Below are 27,397 nucleotides of genomic sequence, written 5' to 3'. Positions count from 1 at the left end.
GTTTCCCAAAAAATGTGCCTCTAGAGAATGGTAGGCACATTTCTTCAATGTATCACCTTCATTGAATCACATTAAATGTAAAAGCCTTAAGCCCCGACTAATCTACCTTACGGAAACAGAGCCTCTGCTTTGAACTCCTGAGTCATTCAAATGCCAGCTTAAATCTACTCAATGACTGGCCTTTCACAAGATAATGAAAGAACACAGCATATTAAAAAAATGCGAGGACATACAAGGTGTAGATATGAATCAGTCAGTGCAAACAGTTAAAAGATGAAGGCAGAGCTGGTATAAAATTATATGCTTTACATGCATAGGGCAAACAACCACAATTATCTTCTATATTTGACAGGTCCTCAATTGTGACATCAAGTCTTGTCTCCCAGATAACTCTCTGGTTGTACGAGAAAGCAATCAAGAGTTGCATTTCTAGACTTTGATTTTTTTGATGGAAACCAACCATGATTTGATGACTTTCCAGCCTTCTTGCCTAATCGTAGATGAGATGATGGTGGGTTTTTAGGGTTATACAGCCTTGCCATACTTTGCTCTTGTGAGTCTAACTTCAGAGCTAAATGATAATCATCATGCTCTTGTCTAGATTGAGCATCCCCTACCAATTCTTGTCCACATTTAGGACAAAAGAAGTAATCCACAGAAGTGGCCCACTCGTTTGCAACTTCAGAAGAGTTACATTCTTTTACTAGCTCATTATATGACCGTTTCTCTCTCTGTGCTTGAACATCCACCAAAACACGACTATGCATGGAATCCACTCTGCTTGCTTCAACAATCATGCCACAACCCCTGGTTGGAGAGCTGCTGCAGGAGGGACTGTTAGCTGAGTACTGGTTCAACGGACTGACTTGCTCCTTTGGATTACAGAAGTGTTTGCCCTCGGGATCAATGAGTGTTTCTTGTGATACATGTTTTTTCAATGAACAAAAATCATTCATGGAGGAAAAATCATCGTGTACTCCTGATATCCTTTCCCCTGTTTCATTGGAAGAAGCATGGCATTGATTAGTCAGACAAATGGACACTACTTGTGCCTAGATGAGTTCCAACCATTAAAGAAGACATAAAGAACCACTATATCAGTATTACCATCACCAAGATCAAAATCATCATCATGTTGCAGGTCTGCTTGAAAAGGGGAGTAACAATTCTGCAGTGAAACTTCCTGTAATCTGTCACAAACCTTGGGGCCCCTGTCCAGTGAGTGAGCAGATTCTGCTGATGACAGGCCCTTTCCAAGTCCTTCCCTGTTAAGCCTTGCTTCCCTCTTACTTACTAAGACCTTCTTTGGTTGTTCAGATGCCTGCACATGGGTTTGTAAGAATGACCGAATATCATGAGAAGCACAAGCATTACTACTGATGCTGGCAGTGAAATTTGTTGCACCAATATTGAGCACCACAAATCCAAGGGCCTGCTTCCCAAGTGAGTGCATTAACAATCTCATTGCCACCTCCACCAAGGTTTCTAGGCGCTTCTCCAGAGATACACTCCTTGAAAGCAGCTCCATTGGCATGGCTGTTGAAGAACTTTTGAAAGCCCTGAGATTATTTAAAAATTGAAATGTAAGCAAAAACCTGCACAACAGATTTCATGTATGGTGAAAAGACTGAAATAGCTAAAAATAAGGTGCTTACCTACCAATTCCCAGGGTATCTCCATTTAATGGTGAAGACTTTAGGCTGTCGAGAAAACTCTTCCCTGTCCTCATCTAGTCTGGCTAATAAATCTGGTGCTAAGCTTCTGACTATATCCTGATCCAAGAGAGAGGTCTCAATTCAAAGAAACCCTTCCCTCAACTTATCTTAGTTGTAACTACAAAAGATGTGCTACTTCTGCTTGCTTGAAAGATGCAAGGGCCGAAAAGAGTCTAATAAACCCTTTCCCCAACTTATTCACATTGTAAGTACAAAAGATGTGGTACCTCTGCTTGCTTGAAAGATGTGCAAGGCTGAAAAGAGTCTTCAATTGACAGTGACTTTGGAGGCCCTTTATTTTCAACAGGACTTTTGTCGATGCCTCTACAACTGTCATGCAAGAGAGTGGCTATTCTTCCTCCAAATCTGTCGAGAGGTAAGGGAAAAAAAAACTTCACACTCTTAACACATCACACATGGTGTTCCACCATTCATCATAAACATACAGTGTTCCTTGGGTAACTCCTATATACTTTGAAAAGATTTTCCTGCAGTTATACACCTGAAAGCCTTATCAACACATGACAAATGAACACCCACTGCCCACAATGTAGGAGACATAGAGTCACTTTACCACATCTTCCATTCTAACAATACTGGTAAATGATCTCCGGATTACATTGCTGCATCAAAATACTACATATTAAGTCCTAATAAAGGATGCCCAAATATGCTGGACAAGTCTATTATATTTCCGTGAAGACCCAATGGTTTATTGAATTCAAGGTTGTGTACACTGTAATGAAGGTTAAGATCGGGAACATGCATGATCATTGCCATCTGAGTAATCATAAGGTCTGTAGAACTACAGGCTCTACTTTGATCGTTAATATCTGAGCAATGACAAGGTCTACAGAGGTACGACACATACATACTTGCTAGACAACTGTTGTAAGCTTTTACTCCGCAAGTCTGCTATTGTAGCTATTCCCATCTCCTTCAGCAAAGACTCAGTTTGATGCCCAACACCTGGAAGCTGTAGAGTATATATGGAAAAACAACATTGTTAAGAGACATAAAGTTCAGACAAAGGAAATGAATGACAAGGGGGACACTAAAAGACATTACCTTGCGTACAGAAAGAGGCTCAAGAAATGCAGAGACAGCAGACTGCAGTATGCATGTTTGCATATTTGGCTTATTAACTGAAGATGCCAATTTTGCAAGCATTTTCTGCCACAAGAAAAGAATAGCACTTTTTTACTCTTACCTACAGTATTGGAAAAATACTAGGACAGGGTATCTTTTTGAAACATGCCAACAAGCTGACAATGAAAAACAGCTTCACAGCAATGCTAACAACATTCACGCATTCTTCCACTTGGTGACTGTTGCTGTTCAGATGTACCTGTGAAGATATGCTAGAGTTTGCACAAAGAAAACACTCAAAATTCTCACGAACATAACTAAAAAACAGTGAACTCAGACAAACAAAAGAAAGAAAAAGATAATGAACAGATGGAGCTCAAGGAGCAGAGATTGTCCGATAGTCAGTGTCACTTGTGGTAGGAAATGAAAGGAGGGTGTCATCCTCCACGAATGGATCCCAAGTGCCATAAAACCACCAATAAGATGTCAATGCAGAGGACTGAAGCTAGGGGTGATGAAAACACAGCAGCTGAGTTCCAATGGATGCAGTAGATGATGACTTGGAGCAGCTGGCAGCCAAAATGCAGCCATTTAGATGAATTGGAGGGAGACAACTGCTGCACATGATGCTGCCAATGCTGGACAGCAGCCTGAAACCAAAAACGCAGCCTCCAAGGCAGGGTGATGACCAATGACAGCAACAAGATGATGAAGAGGAGTGCTGATGATGAAATTGCAGCAGCTTGCATCCTTCCAGGGGCAAAAAACAGCAGCTGGGAGTAAACTGAATAATCACTACAGAAGGTGGGGCCTCCAGACAGTCTAGCAGCAGTCCAGGCAGCGAGTGTGGTAGGCCGGCAGCAGGTGCAGCACCTCCTAGAGAGTGAGCGGCAACACTAGGGGGAGGGCAGCAGCCAGCAATAGGGTGGAGAGGGCGATGATGATGGTGATGATGATGAAGTGCCTGCACAATCTAATAATGAAGCGATGAATTTGGATGCCCCACATCCTTTATAAGGGATTTCTGGGCATTTGTTGTACTGCCAAAATAAAATGCCTTCTTACTTGTTAATTCTTTTAGAGCCATTTTTGTGGAGCTAAATTTGGACTTAATGCATTGTATTAATGCTGCCCTTAATTTTGGTGGCTCAAGATAATGAAACAAAAGACACCAATGGCTAAGTTTTTGCTGCTTTTGTTTCAATTTATGTATGCATACAACATCTTTTGGGATGATGACTCCATACGTGGATTTATTTATTCCTGATATCATTTCAGTTTTTAGAGAATTATTGCATCACCGAAGGACATGCTTCAACCCATATCCCCAAGCAACAGGGGGAACAACAGTTAGGAATGGGGGAATGTCATTTCAAAAAGGATAGGAATAGGGCATGCATCCCTAATTGATGGAATGTTCTTATTATCATTTTCAACAGGGATTCCTTGTTAGGAATGTCCCTATCCCATTCCCCTTGAGAGCAACAGCCAATTAGGAGACAACTATGCTCTAAAACCAAATCTATGCACAAACTTTGGCACTTGCCACCAACATTTGGGACATGCAAAGGGTTTGATGATCCTAGAAATGTGACTCTTGTCAAATAGGTTGCAGCAATGGGAGTGTAAGAATCTGTTGTAATAGATTGCACAAACACGAGAGAGGAGAAACATGCAAATGAAGCTAGCCTTCCTTCTCGGATAGGGTGGTAGATGACCTAACTTAATTCAAATTACAGCAAACAAATTCACAAATCTGACATTACATATTTTATTGATTAATCTTGAACAGCTAACACTCTATTGGCCCCAACAATTGCCGCCCCTTGCAGTATTTTTTAAACTTGAAGTACAATAATATTTTATTAGCTTGCCATTTTATTCTGTCAGTTTGTCATCTCCTAGATGTGAGCTCCATCAGAGTTTGACGGAGACATTGGAGCTCTAACAATCATTTCCACTCCGTTTAGTGTGCATTTCCTTCTTTAGTCAGCTTTAGATGCACCATTCCTTCATCTAGGAGGTGCCTGTCAATCTAGGCAGCCTTTGTAGGCTGTGATCAGCCCCTAACAGCTGCAATTTTCCCTAAGGCTGCCATGTCAGCATTTTTTGCTACGCTTAGTCATTGATGATCCCCAATTGTACATCCACACATCAGTTGGAGGGAAAACTTTGTTTGTGCTTTACATGGATGATCTCATTCTAATAGGTGCCCATGTCCAAAAGGTCAACCAAACCAAGGAGGCACTACATGAGATGTTCGAAATGAGTGATATGGGGCTTCTCCACTTCTTTCTAGATCATGAGATTTGGTAGACTCCAAGGGGGACTTTCATCTCTTAGCAACTATATGTGTAGGAGCTTTCAACACCTTTGAGATGGAGGGATGTTGGTCTATTTCTAAACCCATGGATCCAAATTGGAAGGCTACGGCCCATCCAGATTCATTAGCAAGCAGATGCTACCCATTACAAACAATTGATTGGGTCATTGATATGGCCCCACAATACTTGGATTGATTTGTTCTTTGTTGTTGGTTTGCTTGCGGGGTTCATAGAGTGAACCCAAGCTAGTTCATTGACATGCTACTATGAGGATTTTGTGGTTCCTAAGGGAAACCCTTGATTATCTAGCAAGTACAAGAGATACGGCCTTTGTTCTACAAGGCCAGATAGATTCAAACTAGGCTAGAGATGTTGACCACAAGAGGTCAACAACACATTATTGGTTTACTTTGGGTGCAAGTGCTATCTCTTGGAGTAGTAAGAAGCAACCCACAATGACCCTGACATCTATAGAGGATGAGTATAGAGCGACACCTTCTCCCACTTGTGAGACAATGTGGCTTCGGAGGTTGTTTAGAGAGCTTGGTTGTTTCTAGAAAGGTCCTACTACACTTCATTGCGACAATGAGAGCGGTATTACTTTGGCACAGAAGCTTGTATTTTATGCCAAGTCACAACACGCTGGTCCACATACTTCCCTTGCATATTAGCTTCCATCTTTACCTTGTCTTCTTTCAAAGCCCTTATTTCCTGTGCACCTTCATCAATTTTAATGTGTAGGGCTGCCACATCTTGCTCCAATGCCTCCTTCTGCCGATAAAAGTCCGACTTCTTAGCCTCTACAGCCACAAGAAAGGCCTCTTGATTGTTCATAAAAGAACTCACTGCTAACAAACTCTGCACTGCCTCCTGTGTTGATGAAACACAAAAAAATTTAATGAGAAAATCCTTTAGATAGTGAGGTAAAGCCAAACCCTTGCATACCCGGAGTCATATCCGATGTACCTTCCCCTAGCTTCTTCGGGAACAAGATAATGGACCTATTTTTGGTTTTTGATTTTACCTCTATTGGCTGACATACAATACCATTTCATTGGGGAGAAGTGTGGATGAAACTACTGATATGGTGTATTGTAAGATGGAGGATAACTTGACACACTTGTTTATGAAAGCTCTTCCTCAAGCCGCGCTTCGACAACACTCCAAATCCTTGTCTCTTACGCTACATCTAGGATTTGAGAGGGGATGTTAGAGATATAGTCATCTCTTGGACAGGCACAAGCAGTCTACAATCATTTTAGGTCAAATTTATACATTTCCTTATCAAGTCGAATGGGTTTGCAATAGTTTAGGCAATCACTAGCAACTGAGCAAGTTTGGGGATAGGCAAATCACGTCGGACAAGCTGTGCATGCCGAATAGGAGTACCATGTGGCATGCAGCATTTTTTCGCAGCATTATTATATTGTTTTCAGTGCTACGATTATTTTTGCAACAATCGGTCAGTTTTGGCCTACCCTTGATCATTCACACTTGTGATTTGCAACTTGAGAGAGATCTCCGGTGGGGATACATTTGACAGCCCATCGTGCATATCTGCTTTCTTCATTCAATATTGATTCACAGCAGATTGCTATGTTCTTTTGTCTCTCTCTCTTCCCCCCTTCTCTCCGTGTTCCTTTCTTTCTTTCAATCCGGTCATGCACTTCCGCATTCATTGCACTCTGACATAGTCTACTTCCACTCCATTGTTGCACCCCCTTTTGACATGGTAATAGGTATCAGACGTCTATGTTAGGTCCTATGGTGCTTTTTTCTGCTGTTGTAGATCTGTCATCATCTTCAACTATCATTCCCGATCTGTTTCAGTCTACTGCTGCCCATGCAACCTGTTTTGGGACACAAAATGGCATATTTCCAGCCATTTTCTGCCTGCATATTGTCTACAGCAGTCTGCATTTTTAACTTCTGCATTATCTTATTATTGTACTGCTGCCTTTAATGCCTGCCTTCCCTGTGTTTTGGCTACATTTGTCTTTATTTTCAGCATTTATTGCCTCTGCAGGCTGGGTCACTCTATTTTCAGGTCCTATTGGCTGTAATCTTCAATATTGACTTGATCAGATTTTGCCCTGTTGCAACCATTGTTTTGGGATCAATTGTTCCTCTTCACTGCATGTGAACTCCTGACAAGTAGAATTGTGCTATATTTTGATTGTACTCTCTCTGTATCTCTTCTTTGTTTTCTCTTCTCATTCTTTCCTCTCAACGGCACCTCCCTACTATTCTACTGATAATAAGCTTCATGGTCCTAATTGCTTAACTTGGAGTGCCATTATTGAAGCATGGTTTGTGCAAAAGCACCTACGGTACATCATTTTAGGAGCTATTACACATCCTTGTATTCCAAATCCTCTTCCACATGATTGGGACCATGATAGCTACAAGGAAGCAATTCTTACAAGGGAATCGAATGATGCTCGTGCTTACTTTGCTCTTCTTAGGTGCATCTCTAAAGAGGTCCTTTCAATAGTTACCTCTTGTCAGACAACTTCAGAAGTGTAGGGGAAGTTACACATGTTGTACAAGGCTCCATTGACCATGTGAGTTGTGACCCTCTATAGTCAACCCCAACAAATGAAGTTCAAGCGGAAGCATACTATTCAATCTTTTCTACTTTATGTTACACAAGTGCAAGATCAACTTCGCCACATGCAATCAACCCTTTCAAAGGATCATCTTGTGGGGATTGTACTCTATAAGCTCCCTTTGGAGTTTGATGGAGTAGCCAATGCTCTTTGGGCCCAGAGATCATCAACACCAATGGGCATTTACTCATATGTCCTCCATGCTATTGAGAAACTACTTCTTTAGTTATTCACTTCAGATAGGGTTTGGCATTGACAGCCCCAAAAAGGATTGTAGGCTCCTCTCTCCTCATTTAGACACCACCACCCACACTCTTCACCGCACTTCTTCTGTCATCAAACATCCTTACCTTCTCTCTACAGCCTCTCCTCTACTACTCACACCCCTTCTGTAGGACATTGTAGTTCAAGGTTTGTGGCTGGCTAACACCATCTTCATCCTCTACTTCAAACACCCTGTTCCACACCATCAAGTCTTGCATTTGGAGCTTTCCTAGCTAGGCGTCAACTTCCTCTCCCTTCAAGTGTTAGAAATCATTGTGTTTTGTTGTCTAGACAGCTTCCCTCTACCTCGCGTCATTATCCCCAGCTTGGGCCTTGGCATCAACATTTCTCGCCTTGGCATCAACCTCCAAGCACCTAGCATCAATTTTTGCTACCTCTAAACTTGCGTTTCACACTCGGGAGACCCACCACTTTACATTTGCCACTCTCAAGCATTGGATCCACTTGGCGACGACCTCCCACACAGGAGTCATCATCTACAAGCCTTTGGCATTTGCATTTGCAGCCTTGGCCCTTCCAGGGATTTGCTCCAAGCACCTAGTGTCAATTTTTGTTGCCCCTGAACTTGCGCTTGACACTCAGGAGGCTCCACCACTTTGCATTTGCCACTCTCAAGCATTTGCTCCACTTGGCGACGACCTCACACACATGCATCATCATCTGCAAGCCTTTGGCATTTGTGTTTGCAGCTTTGGCCCTTCTAGGAATCTATGTTTGCAACCTTGGGGCTTTTCCCGGATTTGGGGATTGTGATGCAGAACAAGACCATTTGTCTCACAAATTGCAGAAATTTGTGACATTTTGCCTCCGACATTTGGGGTTTTTCATGTACATGAAACAATTGGGCTGAAATTTACCCAATTTCTCGGCATTGATGCACAATGGATCCTGTGCGATTTGGAGTTTTTGTTGTTTGGGCGAAAATTGTGCGCCGTTTGGTCATTTTATGTACATGCAAGTTAAATTCCATGCAATTTGGACATCTAGCACTTTGAAAAATTTGGGCGTTTTGCTGGAATTGCTCTATTTTGGCAAAATTGGTCTATTCTATGCATGTCAAAGACAGTGCAAATGTATGGTTGATGCTTTGAGCACAAAAATTTTGGGGCTTTTGATAGTGCGTGTCAAATTTTGTGCCCGTGGGTGCATGTACAACAGAAATTGCAGCTAAAATTTGGGACTTCTCATGTAATGTGATATATTTGTCATTGGAACAGCTGTAATCAGTTGTGGAGTGTTGTAGCACAAGGTTTGGTGCTTCTGAAAATTTATTTGCAGGTCTGAAATTTCTGCTTTTACACGGTCATTTATTGCTGGTTGATACTTGCTTGTACCTTGGTCACTTGTGTTTGCTGAATTTTTTGGTCACATTTGAGCTGAAAATCATGGCTGACAGCAGTGAAAGCAGTAATCTCATGCACATTAAGAAGCTTGAAGGAGCACATAACTTTGCAGTCTAACAAAAACAGTGCTACAATATCCTGTTGCACAAGAAGCAGGCAAAGCCGATTAAGACCAAAGGGGCAAAGCCCGCAGATATGGAACAGCAAGATTGGGATGAGTTAAATAAGCTTGTATGCTCAACCATCAAGCTATCGGTTTCTAATGCCTTGTTGTTTAACATTGAAGGTTTGGATTCTACCTATGCTATTTGGACTCGACTGGAAGAATTGTATGCACAGAAGAGTGCCGCAAGCAAAGTTTATTGGCTGAAAAAGCTTATGGATTTGCGTATGAAAGAGGGTATAACAATGTCTACTCACTTGAGTGAGTTTAACTCCATTTTCAGCCAGCTGGTTGCCTTGAAGTTCATGATTGATGAAAAATTTAAGGCTATGTTCTTGCTTTGCACTCTGCCAAAGAGTTGGGATACATACAGGACTACTATGAGCAATTCTAATGCGATCCTTTTGTAAACTGATGTAGAGAGTGCTCTACTCATGGAAGAAATGAATCGGTAGAACAATGCATCCAGTAAGTCTTCCAGTGCTTTGCATACTAGGGGCAGATCACAGCAGAAAGGAAAATCTGATAGCAAGGAACGCAATAAATCACGAGGTAAGGATGTTGGATGCCATCACTGTGGTAAGAAGGGTCACTTTAAATGTGACTGCTACAAACGGAAGAAAGAGAAAGGAAAGGGCAAGAAGACAGATGATAGCAAGAAAGAGAAGAAAGAGAGTCAGCCTAAGAAGAGCAGTGTCAAAATTAAAGAGGTGAATGTAGTCACTCATGACAGTGACAGTGGGAATAACGTACTCTGTCCCTTCACACTTTAGTACACATGCTTTACATGCAGATACAGACGATGACATGCATTCTTGGATTCTAGATTCAGGTGCTTCCTTTCATGTCACCCCTCATTGTGAGTGGTTTTCTGACTATACAGGGGGTCGACATGGTGTTGTCCATCTTGGAGACAACTATGCATGTGACATTGCAAGTATTCGCAGTGTGCAGTTGCAGTTTCAGCATGGTTCTGTCTTCACATTTCAGCATGTACGGTATGTACCTCAGCTCAAGAAGAGCTTGATTAGCACAAGGCAGCTAGATGACGATCGATTTCATACCACCTTTGGAGATGGGAAATGGAAGATCTGTAAGGGATCTAGAGTGATTGCCAGAGGTTGTAAAAGTGATACCTTGTATCCTCTCCATGTATCTAGTGTGAGTGATCATGTCGTTACTGTGACCGAGCAGCCAAGTGTTTCTTTGCGGCATGGCCGGTTGGGACACATGAATCAAAATAGAATGAAAGTGTTTTCTCGTTTGGGTTACTTGCATTTTCTTCATTATGCTGATTTTGAGCATTGTGATCATTGTGTTTATAGTAAACATGCACAGACGTCTCATAATAAGTCTCTTTCGTTGAAATCTTCCCCTCTAGAGTCAATACATTCCGATGTATGTCAAATGCCAAGGTTATCTTTAGGGGGAAAGAAATATTGTCACCTTTGTCGATGATGCTACACGGAAGGTATGGGTTTACCCTATTCGTAGCAAGGACGAAGTCCTTGACAAGTTTCAAAAATTCTGGGCATTGGTTGAAAATCAGACTGGTAAGGCACTTAAGTGTCTTCGCTCTGAAAATGGTGGGGAATATGTGTCCAAGGCCTTTCAAGCATTTTGTGACAGCAAAGGGATAAAGAGGGAACTCACTGCCCCTCATAATCCACCCCAAAATGAAGTTGCAAAGAGTATGAATCGAATCATACAAGATAAGGTTCGTACGATGCTATCTCATACTCCATTACCCCATGGTTTTTGGACAAAGACTGTTATGATAGCCATACACTTGATTAATCAGTCACCAAAAAGGTCTTTGGGGAGAGGGGGAGGGAGGAGTTCCCCAAGAAGCATGGTCGAGCAAGCCACCTTTGTATATACACTTGAAAGTGTTTGACTGCGAAGCATTTGTGCACATACGTAAGGAAACACGCAGCAAACTTGAGCCAAAGTCTTGTAAATGTATTTTCCTAGGATATACTAATGAAGGTGAAATGGGTTATAGATTATGGGATTCCGAGAAAAGAAAAGCAATACGCAACAATGATGTTATCTTCCAGGAAGATCGCATACATAAACAGCCCGAAAAGACTGAGGAGGTCCATAGGGTTGTATTCCTGGAAGAAATACCTTTTGGACAGTAAAATGTGCCCGCTGCACAACAGCAAATACCTGCTATAATGAACCTACAAATGCAGAAAATAATACTGGAAATGATCAGCCAGCTATTGCCCATAATGATGAGCCACTGGATGTGCAGGAACAGCCAGGACAACAAGCTATTAATGCTGATTTGTAGGCTGAAATGCCAGGATAGCAAGCTGAAAATGGAAATTTGCAAGCTCAACAACCAACAAACAATGATCATTGGGTTCGGCAATCGTCTAGGACTACTAGACAACCTGATAGTAGTGCAAACAATGTGGCTTCTTATGTCATGTTGACAGACTGTGGTGAACCGTCTTGCTTCAAAGAAGCAATGGACAGACGGGACAGCAAGAAATGGTATAAAGCCATGTTGTTAGAGATGGAATCTCTTGAGAAAAATGGCACTTGGGACTTGGTGCAATTGCCTAAAGGGCAGAAAACCCTCATGCAAATGGGTTTACAAGATGAAGGTCGCTTCTGGTTCCTTGCCAAAGTACAAAGCAAGATTGGTTATGAAGGGGTATAAGCAAGAACATGGAGTTGACTTTGATGAGATATTCTCTCTTGCAATCAAGATGACTACATTGAGAACCATTTTGGGCTTGGTTGCAGCTGAAGATATGGAGCTCATACAAATGGATGTAAAGACTACATTCTTACATGGTGATCTCATATATATGCAGCAGCCTGAAGGGTTTGTGGCAAAAGGGAAAGAGAAGATGGTATGTAACCTCAAAAGGAGTTTGTATGGACTGAAACAAGCACCAAGAGAATGGTATCATAAGTTTGATACATTTATGCAGTCTCAAGGTTTTCATAGAAGTCAAGTGGATCACTGCTTGTACACCAAGAAGGCCGCAGATAGCAGCCTGATTATCTTGATTCTATATATTGATGGCATACTGATTGCTGGCATGGATACTCATGCTTTGGACTCACTGACGCAAAGTCTTCATGGCAGCTTTGACATGAAGGATCTTGGTAATGCAAATCACATTCTTGGCATGCGAATAATCAAAGATAGGTCAAAAGGATTACTCTATCTATCTCAACAAGAGTATATCTCCAAGGTTTTGCAACATTTCAATATGGAGGAGGGGGGAAACAATTGGGGTTCCATTGCCTTCATATGTGAAACTCATGGCAGAGGACCGCCCTACATCGGATGATGAAAAGGCTGAAATGGCCAAGATAGCATATGCTTCAGCTGTTGGCAGTTTGAGGTATGCTATGGTTGCTACACGTCCTCACATTGCCTTTGCAATGGGAGTGGTTAGCAGATACACGACAAACCCTGGTAAAAAGCATTGGGAAGCAGTGAAAGGTATTATGAGATACCTCAAAGGCACAAAGAATTTGTGCATCTGCTTTGGAAAGCAAAAGGCATCTGTCGTTGGCTTTACGGATGCAAACAATGTTGGTCATGCGGATTGCAGAAAGTCCACTTCTGGGTATGTGTTTACCTTCATAGGAGGAGCAGACTCTTGGATCTCCAAGCTACAAAAGTGTGTTGCATTGTCTACTACAAAGGCAGAGTATGTAGCTGCCACTGAATCAGCAAGAGCATTGAGCTATCAAAGTACATTCAGATGATAATCTTGTAGATCTTCTCACGAAGGGTCTTCCAGCATAGTGGTTTGCTCATTGCCGACACATGATGGGAGTTGGATAGATATATGTATTTCAGCTTTGTACATACCTAGACTTAGCTGATTCTTTTCTCCTCTTAAGGCACATTGCCTTTAGATGGGAGGTTGTTGGAAATAAAGGGCCATCCTGCCTTTTATATGTGCACGGGTGTAAACACACCCTTAGCACATTTGTACTTTCATATATCTAAAAAACCTAAAGAGGTACACTCATCATTGTACCTAACAAGTCGTGCTCACTCTCCTCTCTACTCTACACTCTCTCTCTCTGTCTCTTTGCTGTGAGAAAACATTGCGTGTCTCGATCCTCGCGCTCTCTGTCTTAACAAAATGTGCTCATATGTTATTTTGTACTTTATTCATTCCTTTCCCCTCCTTTAGAAGGCCAAGATAATTGGCTAATTTAAGAAAGATATGATTCGTAGATGATAATTTGGATAAGATAAGTGGTAGACTACTTCGTAATGGGATTCAGAAAAATTTGGAAAAGAGAGTACTTGTGATTGTTAATAAGGATGTTGCTATGTAAGGTAGAATGATGATTGAGATGTGGATATACAATTAGAGCAAGATGATTGTAGGATAAAGACAACTATGTGGATGGTTGGATAGAGTAGGAATTGAAAGAAATGATGATTTAATAGATTGGGGGTGATAGGAGAAACATAAACATAATGTGGATGAAATGTGATAGTAGGATAAGGTCAAGTGTAGGGATTTAGAATTGCACATTTAACAAGTGGTGATGTGATAATGAGAAACTCAAGGAGATGGCATTTTGATGTGAACTTGGAAACATTGTGAGAATCTTGAATTTGTAGATGGAAGTCAAGAGTATATATAATTGCATATGGTTTAGAGATTGTGGCACAGAGTTGAAGTGGAGAGTGTTGGGATGAGTGCGCAACGAAATGCAAATCAAAAGTGAAGCAACAGCAATGTTGAGTGTGAAAGTGAGAGAATCTCAAGATGAGTGTACCAGCTCGTCACGGTACACAAAATAAAATGTATTTATATGTTAGGGTACAAATAAGAGTATGTTCACACCCATATAAGTTTATACACACGGAGATTAAGGAACTTTATACCCGAAGGGACTTTACACCCAACAACCTCCCACTTAAAGGCCCGAAGTGGTATCTTTAAGCTAGCCAACTCCCACTAATCAGATACAATGCTCATGCTAAGCCTTTGCAAGAGTCTTAGTGAAAGCATCTACAGGGTTATCTTGGGTTTTGATATTAGTCAATGTAACAAGACCATCATCTAAGACCTGTCAAATGAAGTGGTACCGAACATCTATGTGTTTGGTACATGCATGAAACATGGCATTCTTAGCCAAACACACAACACTCTGGCTATCACAACCAAGCATTGGAGTATGTGAAGAGAGACCAAAATCCTTGACCAAACGGCCAAGCCAAATAGCTTCCTTAGAAGCTTCTGTGGCTGAAATATATTCAGCCTCAGCAATACTCAATGCCCCTAGCTCCACCAACCAAAGTAAAAACATACCCATTGGTAGATTTCCTAGTGTCAAGATCTCTTGCCATGTCCGAATCACAAAATCCTTGCAAGTCGAGTGTATCCTTTCCATAGCATATACACTTATCTTGTGTACCTTTTAAGTATCTGAAGATACATTTTATTGCTTCCCACAATGTGGCTTGCCAAGGTTAGACACGAATCTACTAACAACTCCCACTGCATGAGTAATGTCAGGATGAGTTGCAACCATGGCATACGTCAAAGGTCCACAAGTTGATGCATAAGGTATGCCCTTCATAGCACTAGCAGTTGCATCATCTTTTGAGCAATCACTTTGCTAAGCTTTGTATGTGGCGGTAAAGGCATACCAAGGGGCTTAGCATTAGCCATATTAAACCTATCAAATACTTTGCTAATGTACTTGTCATGTGAGAGAAACAAGTGCTATCCTCTATCTTTTTTAATGCGTATACCCAAAATATGTTCAGGTGTCCGCAAATCTTTCATTGAGAAGGCTGAACTCAGCTATATTTTAAGAGTATTCAAAGTACTCTTATGATTTCCTGCAATCAACATGTCATCCACATATATGACCAGCACAATAAGACTTACATCATTAGCCTTTTTAGTGTATAAGCAAAGACCTACATGATTGCATTTAAATCCATGGCTGAGTATAAAAGTATGAAACTTTTTATACCACTGTCTAGGGGCTTGTTTCAACCTATATAAGTTGCGTTTCAATTTACAAACCAAATGATCTTTCCTTGGAAAAGTAAAACCTTCGGGTTGTTTCATGTATAGCTCTTCATCCAGGTCACCATGAAGAAAGCAGCCTTCACATCCATCTGATCCAGCTCTAAATCCAAGGATGCACTGGTGAAAAAACCTCCTAGAAGTCTATGACTTCCTTTTGTGTATACCTCTTAGCAACCAAACATGCCTTGTACTTGAGCTTCCCATCAATACATTTCACCTTGTCAACCCATTTGTTAGGGATAGCTTTCCTATTCTTTGGGCAAAGGTACAAGCTCCCATGTGTTATTTGCATACAGAGACTTTATCTCTTCCTGCATAGCAAGCTTCCACTTTCTCTTATTTTCATATGAATGTGCCTTTCTAAATGTCAAAGGCTCACATTTATCGATCAATAAAATGCAATCCAAAGATGGCTGAAACCTCTGTGGCTGCCTTCTGACACATATAGACCTTCTTACCCAATAATCTGTATTGTTAGGCAATGGGTCTACATCCTCAAGTATATGCACACCATCACTTGGTGGCTGATTTTCAGCATTTTCTTGCTGCTGTAACCTATTTTCAACATGTTCTTGCTGTCCTATTCCATCCTATGCATCTATTTATTGTGCATTATGTTCTAGTTGTAGCACAATAGGTTGCTCCTCATTTTCGGTATCAAAAGGAACAAAATCTTCAGCTAATGGCTGCTCAATGACTGGTTATTCATGCTGAAATTTGACCTTCTTTTTGTCAAGGTCAGCCTTTGTAACATTTTTCAGCAACTTTGCCTCATTAAATACAACGTCTCGGCTGCATACTATCTTCCTATCCTAAGGAAGCCAAACTCTATAGCCCATCTCTCCCTCATCTCCATATCCCATGAAGATGCCCTTGATGGATTTCATGTCTAGTTTAGTCCTTTGATTTATAGGAACATGCACAAAAGCATCACAACCAAAGACACGCAAATGGTCATATGAAGCAAGTTTGCCAGACCAAACCTCTTCAGAATGTCAGTTTCTAGTGCACGATTGGACGAGCAATTGCATACATGAATTGCAATTTTAAGAGCCTCTTCCCAAAACTGCTGCAAGAGATTAGCTGTGGACAACATGCATCTGACTCTTTCGCAAAGTGTGCGATTATATCTTTCAACCACGCCATTTGATGCAAGATTATAAGGGCCTATCAACTCCCTCTTTCTTATAGCTTTTAACTTAAGCCCTTTTTGTGTGGTAATAAAAGTATGAAACCTTTCAAAGGCATCCAACACTTCCTTTTTGCTCTTTAACACATACGCCCATGACTTTCTACCAAAATCATCAATAAAAGTAACATAGTATCGTGCACCCTCATATGAAATAACAAGCCTAGTGTACACATCACAATGTACTAAATCAAGAGCATTGAACTTCTTAACGGCACCAAAGTAATAAGGAGACTTCACATGTTTTTCATATATACAATCATTACAAAAGCCGAGACCAGAGCCTTTTACAACAAATCTCCCTAAAGAAAAAAGAACCTAAAGGCCTTTCTAGCTCATATGGCCAAGTCTTTTGTATCAAAGTTCCATCTGTGAATGAACTTCAGCCACAGCCAAAAACTTGCCAGGTAAAGCTTTACAACACAAATAGTACAAAGCCCCCTTTTTTCTACCTTTAGCAATCAGCATAGAGCCCTTGTGGACCTTCCAAGATCCACCACCAAAGGTAGTAAAATATCCTCTTGCATCAAGCTGCCCAAGTGACAATAGACTTTTCTTTATGCCAGATACATATCTTACATCCTGTAAAATCAGCTCTTGGCCTCAAGGGCCAAGTGAATGATACCTATATCCTCTATCTCATATGCAAAGTTATTGCCCAAGTAACCCTTGCCTAGGCAACCTACAAAGTATTCTAAAAATGATTCCAAAGAGGGAGTAACATGAAAAGAGGCATTGTTATCCACTATCCATGATTGGGACAGCCCATCATAAGCTGAAAGTAAAGCATCAATTACCTCCTTTTTGATAATGTACATATAACCTACTACCGCCATAATATCTACATCATTGCATGAGGCTACAACAAGTATCCCTCCAAATGTCAAAGAGCTCTTCAATGACCACACTAGATGCAACGTTTACCTTTGCAACTTCTTTTGAGGAAGAGCTGTCATCATCTTTCTTATCGTCCTTCTTTTTCTTTCCTTGATGTTTCTTTCTTTCTTGCTCTTTCTTATAGTACCAAAAATCGGCCTTTTTATGCCCTTTACGCCCACACCGATAGCAAGTAACATCCTGCTGTTTGCCCTTGCTTTTACTCCTACTTTTGCCTTTATTTAGCAATACCCCTCTTCTCTGATCTGCCTCTAAGATGATAGGCTGAACCATTGCGTTCCCCACTGGACTTTCTTCTGATCTCCTCATTGAGAATAGACCCCCTAACACCATCAAAGGTTAAATCAGGGTTGTTGCTAAGTGAAACAACCAAAGATTCCCAGCTATCAGGCAAAGCCATCAACAAAAAAATAGCCTTCAGTTTATCGCTGAAGGGCTGCAAACCAGAGTCCTGTAACTCAAAATCCCTGTGAAAGCACTCAAATGCTCAGATGTTGGCTTAGACTCATCCTACTCCATGTTCACAAGCTTGCGCATGAGATGCACTTGATTCACTGGAGTTGTATTTTCATAAGTATCCATTAACTTTTTCCATATGGTATAAGCCATATCAAGACGCTTAATGTTTGTAAGTACATCAATAGATACAACCATTTTAATATATGCAATGGTCTTTTTGTTGAGTCTAGCCCAATCCTCATCTGTCATAGCTCTAGGCTTGTTTTCCAAAAGAGCAGCATCACAGTCCTTGAGAAACAAAATGCCTTGCATCTTGTCCTTCCACAGATTAAATCCAGTGCCATCAAACCTCTTGATTTCAAGAAAGGATTTAGTATCACTACTACTAAAGGCATTAGTGGCCAATTTTCAGTAAAGTACGGAGTACCGATGCTGTATTTTATAACAATAATTAACATGCTGAATATTCGGCTAATTTCAGCCCAAAATTTCAAGAAATAAGAGCAAGATTTGTTTCAAATACATGTACAACAGTAGAAATAATGATTTTCATCAATAACTAAGATTTCAACGTATATTCCATGCATACATCACTGCAAGGTGAGTCCCACATCAGCAATATCACCAAAAATACATTTACAACAATCCCAAATTTGCAAATGATCACTAAGACTACTACACCATGAATATTCAGCAATACATCAACTCAGTAGGAGCTGCCTAACATGTGTACTGCATACATATGTGCCCAAAAGCACTTCTAATACACAAAAAACCACCAAAATTTCATGCAATTTCTCCAAAATCTCACAAGTGAGAGATAATAAACTCGAATTACACTGCTTACAACACCAAAATTGCTTCAGCAATGTCCCCAAAGTGCATTTCACACATTAATTTTGCCAAAATTCACAAATTTCAGCAAAAGCCCCAAAATTTCATTGACCAATCTACCCTAATTACATTAATAAATGTTGCCGAGAGTATAAAACACATAAATTTAGCAAAAATTTACAAAAGCCCCAAATTTCTCATGTCCAAATGTGCACCAATGTCAATAAATTCAGCTCAACTGAGCAAAATTTCACCAATACATGAAAAACCCAAAAATTTTAAAGACCAATGTGCACAATTTCTGCAATTTTTGGGTCCAATGTCATTGTTATACATGAACAGCATCAAATCTGGAAAAAGCCCAAATTTTAGACACAATTCTGCAGACTGTTTGCAAGCGTGAATTGGGGCTTAGGTAGATGTACCAAGTCACCAAAAAATGTATGCCTAACAGTTGACCAGCTGTCATGTGCTCCCAGTTGGGTCCCGCTGACTGTTGGGTGCTGCCCCTTGCCGTCACCTGGGTCCATGCTCTCTGTCAGGTGCTACCACCTGCCATCGTGTTGGTCAGATTTGACTCCCGCCTGTTTTCGCCTAGTCACGATTGTCGCCTACCTCCCGCCTGAACACGACTGACTGCTGCTTGCCCTGCCTAGCTGCAAAAATGACGACCTGCCTCCTTCACACGTGCGCTAGAACTGACCCACACTATCCTCGGGAAGCATGCACACCTTTGCCACAGCTCTGATACCGGTTTGTTGGAATGAGTGTGCAATGGAATGTAAGTCACGAGTGGAGCAACAGAAGTGTTGAATGTGAGAGTGAGATAATCCCAAGATGAGTGTACCAGTTCATCACAGTACACAAAGAATAAAATGTATTTATATGTTAGCATACAAATAAGGGTGTATTCACACCCATATAAGTATATACACACGGAGATTAAGAGACTTTACTTTACACCAAACAGAGAGTGTGTGACCATAAGAAGATGAGGATATTGAGTACATAGAGAGAGTGGAAGATAAGGACCAAGATATGATCTTGAGATTGAAGTGGAGTTTAGATAGTGAGAATGTGGAGTGACAAATGTAAGGAAATAGGATAGTACTCAAAGATGTAAGGGAAGTGAAAGCGATGTATGAGATGAGGGAGTGACTTGAAGATTGGTAGAAATATCCAATAGGAATAATAGAAGCATCCATGTTGTCAACTCAGAGAGTGACGAGGTTTTGCCATCTTTTTACCACTAAGTACCATCCAAATGTTTAGAACACAATCCAATAGAGAGGCCATAGACAATGCCTTCTTGGGCCTCAAGATGAAAGATACAAAGGGTATCTCCTTCTTCAATTGTTGTTTCGATTGAGATTATGATAGACCCTTCTATTTTAGGATTCAAGAGGAGAGACTGACACGGGTGACAAACACTGTAGTATTGAAAGCGACCGAGAGAGCAAGAATATGCTTGAATGGATGACTTACGAGCATGAGAGCACAAAATGAAAGAGTTATGAGAGAGATGGATATGAGGGGCCTTTGTCTTGTAGAGGATTGGTATTGTCCATCAAAGAATTTTACATGTAGTCCGTTAAGGTCATAGGAGAGAGTGAACAATGGACTTAATGTAGATACAAGGATGGAACATATGTGTTGCATGATCTGATAGAAATTTCTTGTGACAATGTGTAACAATGAAACAAGAGGAAGACTTTAGATAAGGGAGATCATTCAAAGTTTAACGAAAGAGGAGAGAAAACATATGGCAAGGGCAAGGAGATATTAAGAATATGTCAAGCATGTGTGTTGACAAGAAACAACAACGTATGTATGGAGAGGTAAATAAGCATTAAGTGTGAGGAGAAGAAAAGTTAATGCAAAGTGGTGGGGTAGAGGAGAAATAAAAGAAATGTGTGTCTAGGAAGAACAAACCTTGGGGATAAGGTCAGGTTTGATAGAACTTCAATAGATAGTCGAGAGGTGTGAGGATAAGATTGTTGGTATTAAGGTTTGAAAGCCTTAATATAAATCTTTATAAAAGCCTTATATAGCTGTTTTGATGATGGCAGCTGATGATTCCGTTGATGTTCAGCTAGCTCAAGCTAGGTAAAACACCGATGATTATGTGTGTTGCGCAATCGTAGATCTCGCTGGGATGGAGCCGCCTTTCACGTGTTGGAAGAGAGGAAGAGAGAAAGAGTGGAGCGAAAAATGAGCCTCAACTCATTGTTGTTCTTCTTCCATTATTTTTCCATCATACTCACTGAAAGAGACTTACACACATAGGTTTGACTAACCAAGACTAACTATGGTTAAGTCACTGACTACATCGACTTACTGAATGTTACACACGTGTACAACTGTATCCAGCTAATGTTGGTCACACACATAAAGATAGATTGACTGAAGAGTAACGAGAGCTTAATATTCTAACACTGCCCCTCAAGCTCAAACCATCTAATAAACTCCAAGTAGCTGTCTGAAGTATATGAACTTTTTTTTACCAAGAGACTTGGTAAATATATCTACTACCTAGTCTTCAATCTTCACATGAATCAAGTCAATCTGCCTTGTAAGAACCATTTCTCTGATGAAATGATAGTAAACCTCAATATGTTTGGACTTAGCATGGTAGGCAAGATCGCTAGCCAACATAATACTGCTGAGGTTATCACAATGCAATCTCACTCTGCTTTCCACCTGTATTCCCAAGTCTTTCAGCAGTTTCATCAACCAAACTACTTCGCAAGCCGCAAAGGCAGCTCCTCTGTACTCAACTTCTGTACTAGACAATGCAACAGTAGACTGTTTCTTACTTTGCCAACTAATCATATTGCTGCCCAATCCAAATGCATAACCACTGGTTGACCTCTTGTCATAGGCACAATCAGCCCAATCAACATCAATAAACCTTGTTAAGTCAAGGGATTTTCCATATGCATAAAACAACCTATAATCTATAGTACCCTTTATATATCTCATGATCCTCTTGACTGCATCTAAATGTGGTTTGCGAGGCTTCTACATGAACTGACTAATCAGCCCCATTGCATAACATAAGTCAGGACAGGTAATAGTCAAGTATATCAAGCTGCCCACCATCTGTCGATACATCGTCACATTCTCTATGTTATTCCCAACATCAATCTGTAGCTTGACATTTTGATCAAGAGGCGTCTCCATAGGCTTGCATTCAGCCATACTATACTTCTATAACATGTCATGAACATACTGCTTCTGTAGTAGCCATATACCTTAAGACGTAGATACTACCTCAATTCCAAGAAAATACTTTAGTTCACCAAGGTCTTTGACTCTGAATTCAGCCTGTAAACATGATTTAATTTCAGTAATGCCCTCTTCATCATCTCCAATGATGATAAGATCATCTACATAAACCACTAGAAACACATATTCATGATCTGTCTTCTTTGTGAACAGACTGTGATCTACATCACCCAATCTAAATCCATGTTGCTGTAAATAATTGCTGATCTAAGCATTCCATGCTCTAGGTGCCTGTTTCAGTCCATATAAAACATTTTTCAGCTTACATACATGTGTAGAAAAGTCCGGGTGAACATAGCCTTAAAGCTGCTCCATATATACTTCCTCAACCAAATCATCGTTCAAGAAAGCATTCTTGAAGTCCATTTACCATAATTTCCAGCTTTTGCATGCTGCCAAAGCAATGACAATTCTAACTGTTGCCATTTTAGCCACCGGACTGAAAGTCTCCTCATAGTCAAGGCCATACTGCTGTGAATACCCTTTTGCAACCAGCCTGGGCCTTATAGTGTTCTAACGAACCATCTGACTTGCACTTAACCTTGTACACCCATTTATAGTCAATGGGGACTTTGCCTTCAGGCAACTCAACCAATTCCCATGTCTCATTTTCAGCCAAGGCTGCATACTCCTCATCCATGGCAGCACACCAATTATCATCTGTAACTGCATCATCAAACTTTGTAGGTTCTTTATAACCTGTCACACTAGCCATATATGTATAATGGCGGGCTGAATAACCAGTGTATATAAACCTGTCAACTGGTTTTCTGACTCTCTCACATCTCCGTAATTGTGGCTCACTCTGAGCTTGCCTCTCATGAGGCGGTACATAACGACTTTGCCTTGCTCCAGGCGTCATAATAGACGGAATGCCCAACTCACTATCCAAACTGTCGCTATTAGATGACTCATAACCTGCTAGTAGACCTATCACATCCTCAAGCATCTTTTCTTTTCCCTTATCCAATCTCCCCCTCACTGACATATCTGTATCAGTGGACGTATGAGTACGACTCCCCAAGCGTCCTGACCAAGGACTTACTGTAGGTAACCCATCACCTGTAGAACCACTCATAAATGTACTCACTGTAGGTGTATTTTCAACATTACTAGTGCTAGCTGATCCATCAGTAGCCACTGCAACAGGATTACCATACCACAATGCCAATTCATCAAAAACATCTTTGCTAATCAATGTCTCATGTGTAGACGGTACATAACACTTGTAAGCTTTCGGTCTTATGCATAACAAAGAAACACACTCTTAACAACTTTAGGATCCAATTTCTTCCTCTTTTCATCAAGAACATGTACATATGCAATGCTACCAAATACCTTCACATGTGAAATGTCAGGCTTACGACCATACAATCTCTCATATGGAGTTACATCATGAATCCCTGCTGTAGGCGTTCTATTCAGCACATAGACAGCAATCACTATTGCTTCAGCCCAATAACCATTTGGCAAACTATTCTCATTCAGCATAGCTCTTGCCGATTCCATCAGTACCCTATTTTTCCTTTCCGCTGCACCATTTTGCTGCAGTGTATAACTGCAAATTAACTGTCTTCCGATCCCATGTTTAGCAAGATACCTGTCAAAGTAATTAGAGGCATATTCTCCACCTCCATCTGATCTAAGACATGAAATTTTACAAAACTCATTTTCAGCATGCTTCTTGAAGTCCTTGAATATATCAAATACATCATCCTTATGTTTCAGTATGTAAAGCAAAGTATATCTACTGAAATCATCAATGAAGAATACATCTCTATTCCGTATCATCAATGGTCGTGAGTTATTCCGTACATGTCTCATAAAGGAAAACCGTGCTTGCTTTTCAAACTGACATACATCACATACATATCAAAAGTCATGATACTTGAACTTAGGCAGTCCGAGCACAATCTCCTGCTGCTACATAGATTTCAGCTTTTGTACATTCACATGGCTAATCCGCTTATGTTATATCTCAACATCCTGTATAACACCATCATCATGTGCAAACATGGTTGCTTTCAATTCTGGAATTGACGCATCAAGAGTAAACATTCTGCCATCTCTTCGGCCTCTAGCAATCAATTTGCAGCCATTACCATATTCTTCAACAAAGCATCCATCTCTATTAAATCTCACATGCAGATTCTGTTTTGCCATCTGTCCAACTGACAAAAGATTCTTGGTTATTGTAGCTACATGTAGTACATCATGCAGGCTCTTTTTCTTGCCATCAGACATCAACAAAGGTACAACTCCTTTATGTTGAATAGTATGTTGGGTGTCATCCCCAGTACAAACATGTCCATACGAACCTACAACCATCTCATCAAACCATTCTCCATGGGGTGTCATATGATTTGAAGCCCCTAAATCAATGTACCATCTCTCATCTATGTTCTGCCTAGATGCATTCTTAGACACATGCTACATGGCAAACAATCTGTCAACCTGCTCATCATGAGCACCGCTAGAAGATGCATAGTATCCATGTTGTTTGCCCTTTGCGATATCTTCCTACTTCTTGTAACAATCCTTTGCAATGTGTCCATATCTGCCACAGTAGTGACAGTCCTTATCTCTATTTGAGTGATCATTTGACTGCCATCTCTAAAGCTGTCAGATCCACGCTGACCATGTGTATTTGTGTCATTCCAGGCATTTTGCTGATGCTATCCATAAGTGTTTCAAGTGTCTCCTCGACCTTGAAAAGAGCCACGGCCTCTGCCGCCTCTACCACGCTGGCTAGAGTAAAGAACAGCGTCTCTGCTTTGAGACGTACTAGAACCTGTATTCAGCCCAAGCTTAACTTCCTCATGCAGCAACAAAGCAATTAGCTCATCCCAATCAAGGAATTCAGCTCTCACAGAAATAGACGTATCAAATGCTTTATACTCTTTGCCAAGTCCATTCAATGTCACTGCAATCATATCATCCTCAGACACTGAAGATCCAATGGTGGCAAGCTGATCCACTATGTTCTTGATCTCTGTAATGTAAGTCTGAATGCTTTTGTCATTCCTAGACATGTTATTGAATTGTTGCTTTAGCTTAATCTTTCTTGCATGTATTACATTTCCATAATTTTTCATGAGTATGTCCCATACATCCTTTGAAAAACTGCATCCAGTAATCTATATAACCATAGCATCTAATATACTTAAGGAAAAACAATGTAACACCTTGCATGCTCTCTCAGTCCATAGCTTATGAGCCTTTTTCTGATCATTTGTCAGATTCCTTTCGTGCATTTCAGATTCAGCCTCATCACCTGTACATAAGTCCCAATAACCTCTGCTCACCAAAAAAAATTTCATACGAAACTTGCATAAAGCAAAATTTTTGTTGTCCATCTTTTCTCCCACAATTTGAGTAATATTGTCAGTGCCTTGAGCATTTGCCATAGTTGCAGCTTACGTATTCAGTGATGTATACAACCTGTAATTATCTGACTCCTTTTCCTACAGTTCAAGACCAGTTTCCTACTATTCAGAACAATTTCTTGCAATTCAAGACAGTTTTCCTGGCAATATGCTTGCTGTAAATTGTATTCCAACAATGAAAAAATGCAATCAACTGAGCATAAACCAAGCTCAAATCAATTTAAAACATTCTATGGTAGTAGCAAAACATCCCAGAAACAAACTATATCCATACAAGTATCAATGTTTGTATTGTATACAAGTAGTAGTACCAAATACAACCAGCCCACTACTATAACCGACAGTATTTTCTCTGTTAAAACAAAAGTATTCAAACTTCAAAACAGCCCCAAAACATCTAATTTAGTTGCCACTCTATGTAGGAGTTGATACATGTCCAACCGGTCAAAATATATTGCATGTATATCAAGTGAAGATGATAGATTTCCTTCCTGCAAACAATAACCAATCAATACCCTGATATAACCAGTAACAAATCAGTCCAAACTTTGGACTTTCAACACCTCACAATATCTCAAAAAGCATCTACCACTCAAGTGGTATGATCCAAGCATTTGTCACTAGCAAATAAGCATCGCAGATACTTCAACCTTGTAGGTATATTGTTTCCAAATTCAGAACAACAACCAGTTTATTGTTTTCAGCCTGCAAATAAACTCCAAAACTGAGCATTTAACACTCAAATATCATGATCAAATGCATGATAATAAGGACATATACATTGTTAGGATGAAAGCCACCAGTATCCTGGAATCACCTGCTGTTTACTGCAGTAAACAGCCAGTCTGCACAGGTTTATGCTGAATATCTCAAAATCTGTGAGGAATTTGAAAAAAAATTTCTTCTACAAAGTTGTAGACCACATGGAATCGGTCAGGAATCGCGGGTTGTTTCTCCAAAAACCATTTCTGTAGCAAGATATAGCTTCTGCAAAAAAACGAGCTGCAGACACAATCTCCTTTGATGACGTTTTCTTCAAATCTGATGTCTTGATGTCAAATAGCCACTACCAAGCCTCCATGCTTCGGACATTCAAGCTCTGATACCATGTTGGAAGAGAGGGAGAGAGACAGAGTGAAGCGGAAGATGAGCCTCAACTCATTGTTCTTCTTCCATTATTATTCCATCATACTCACTGAAAGAGACTTACACACATAGGTTTGACTAACCAAAACTAATTGTGGTTGTCACTGACTACACCGACTTATTGAATGTCACACACATGTACACTTGTATCCAAATGTCGATCACACACATAAAGATAGATTGACTGAAGAGTAATGGGAGCTTGATGTTCTAACATCACACGGGCTGTTGATCTGGCATAATTTGGAGATGAATCTTGGCGCTAATGTAGAATTTGATTGATCCTACGAGATGTCCGGTGGCTGCTGCTATAATGGCCACTGAATTTGCCGTTGAAAATCTAAGTAAATATGGATTCTTCTAACTATCAATTGCTTATTGAAGATAATGACAACTAGTAATACCTTCTGTTGAGCATGTGTAGTCTTCTTAGATATTCTCTAAGTACATGTTCATATGAGTACATCCCATCATTCTAACATAAGCTCCTTGCATACTAAGACAATCCAATATATCATCATCCATGGCCTAGAACATTACAACCACCTCCAAAATAACCTCGATGTGCAAAAGGTTGCTACATAGTTGGCTGTCCAAATGCATGCTGAAAATTATTCCCTTGTGCA

General features: G+C 40.4%; 1 protein-coding gene across 3 annotated transcripts in view; it reads right to left on the bottom strand.

The window, feature by feature from the left end:
• Window positions 1-206: 206 nt before the first annotated feature.
• LOC148020347 (uncharacterized) overlaps window positions 207-27,397 on the bottom strand; it is a 38,100-nt gene continuing 10,909 nt past the window's right edge. For 2 of the 3 annotated variants that reach the window (XM_087700655.1, XM_087700657.1), the window contains 6 exons: window positions 2,784-2,888; window positions 2,591-2,691; window positions 1,943-2,081; window positions 1,660-1,772; window positions 1,108-1,559; window positions 210-994 (listed from right to left, as the gene is read on the bottom strand). In XM_087700655.1, the coding sequence (XP_087556781.1) occupies window positions 369-994; window positions 1,108-1,559; window positions 1,660-1,772; window positions 1,943-2,081; window positions 2,591-2,691; window positions 2,784-2,888 (1,536 nt within the window). In that variant the 3' untranslated portion in view covers window positions 210-368. Of the gene's footprint in view, window positions 995-1,107; window positions 1,560-1,659; window positions 1,773-1,942; window positions 2,082-2,590; window positions 2,692-2,783; window positions 2,889-27,397 lie in introns of all 3 variants that reach the window. The other variant, XM_087700656.1, reaches the window with a different exon arrangement.

The sequence above is a fragment of the Lygodium microphyllum genome, chromosome 19 (assembly GCF_053477565.2).
Source record: "Lygodium microphyllum isolate KBCC chromosome 19, Lygodium_microphyllum_v1.1.10, whole genome shotgun sequence".
Taxonomy (NCBI): Eukaryota; Viridiplantae; Streptophyta; class Polypodiopsida; order Schizaeales; family Lygodiaceae; genus Lygodium; species Lygodium microphyllum.
This window is presented reverse-complemented; position numbering and strand designations above follow the sequence as displayed.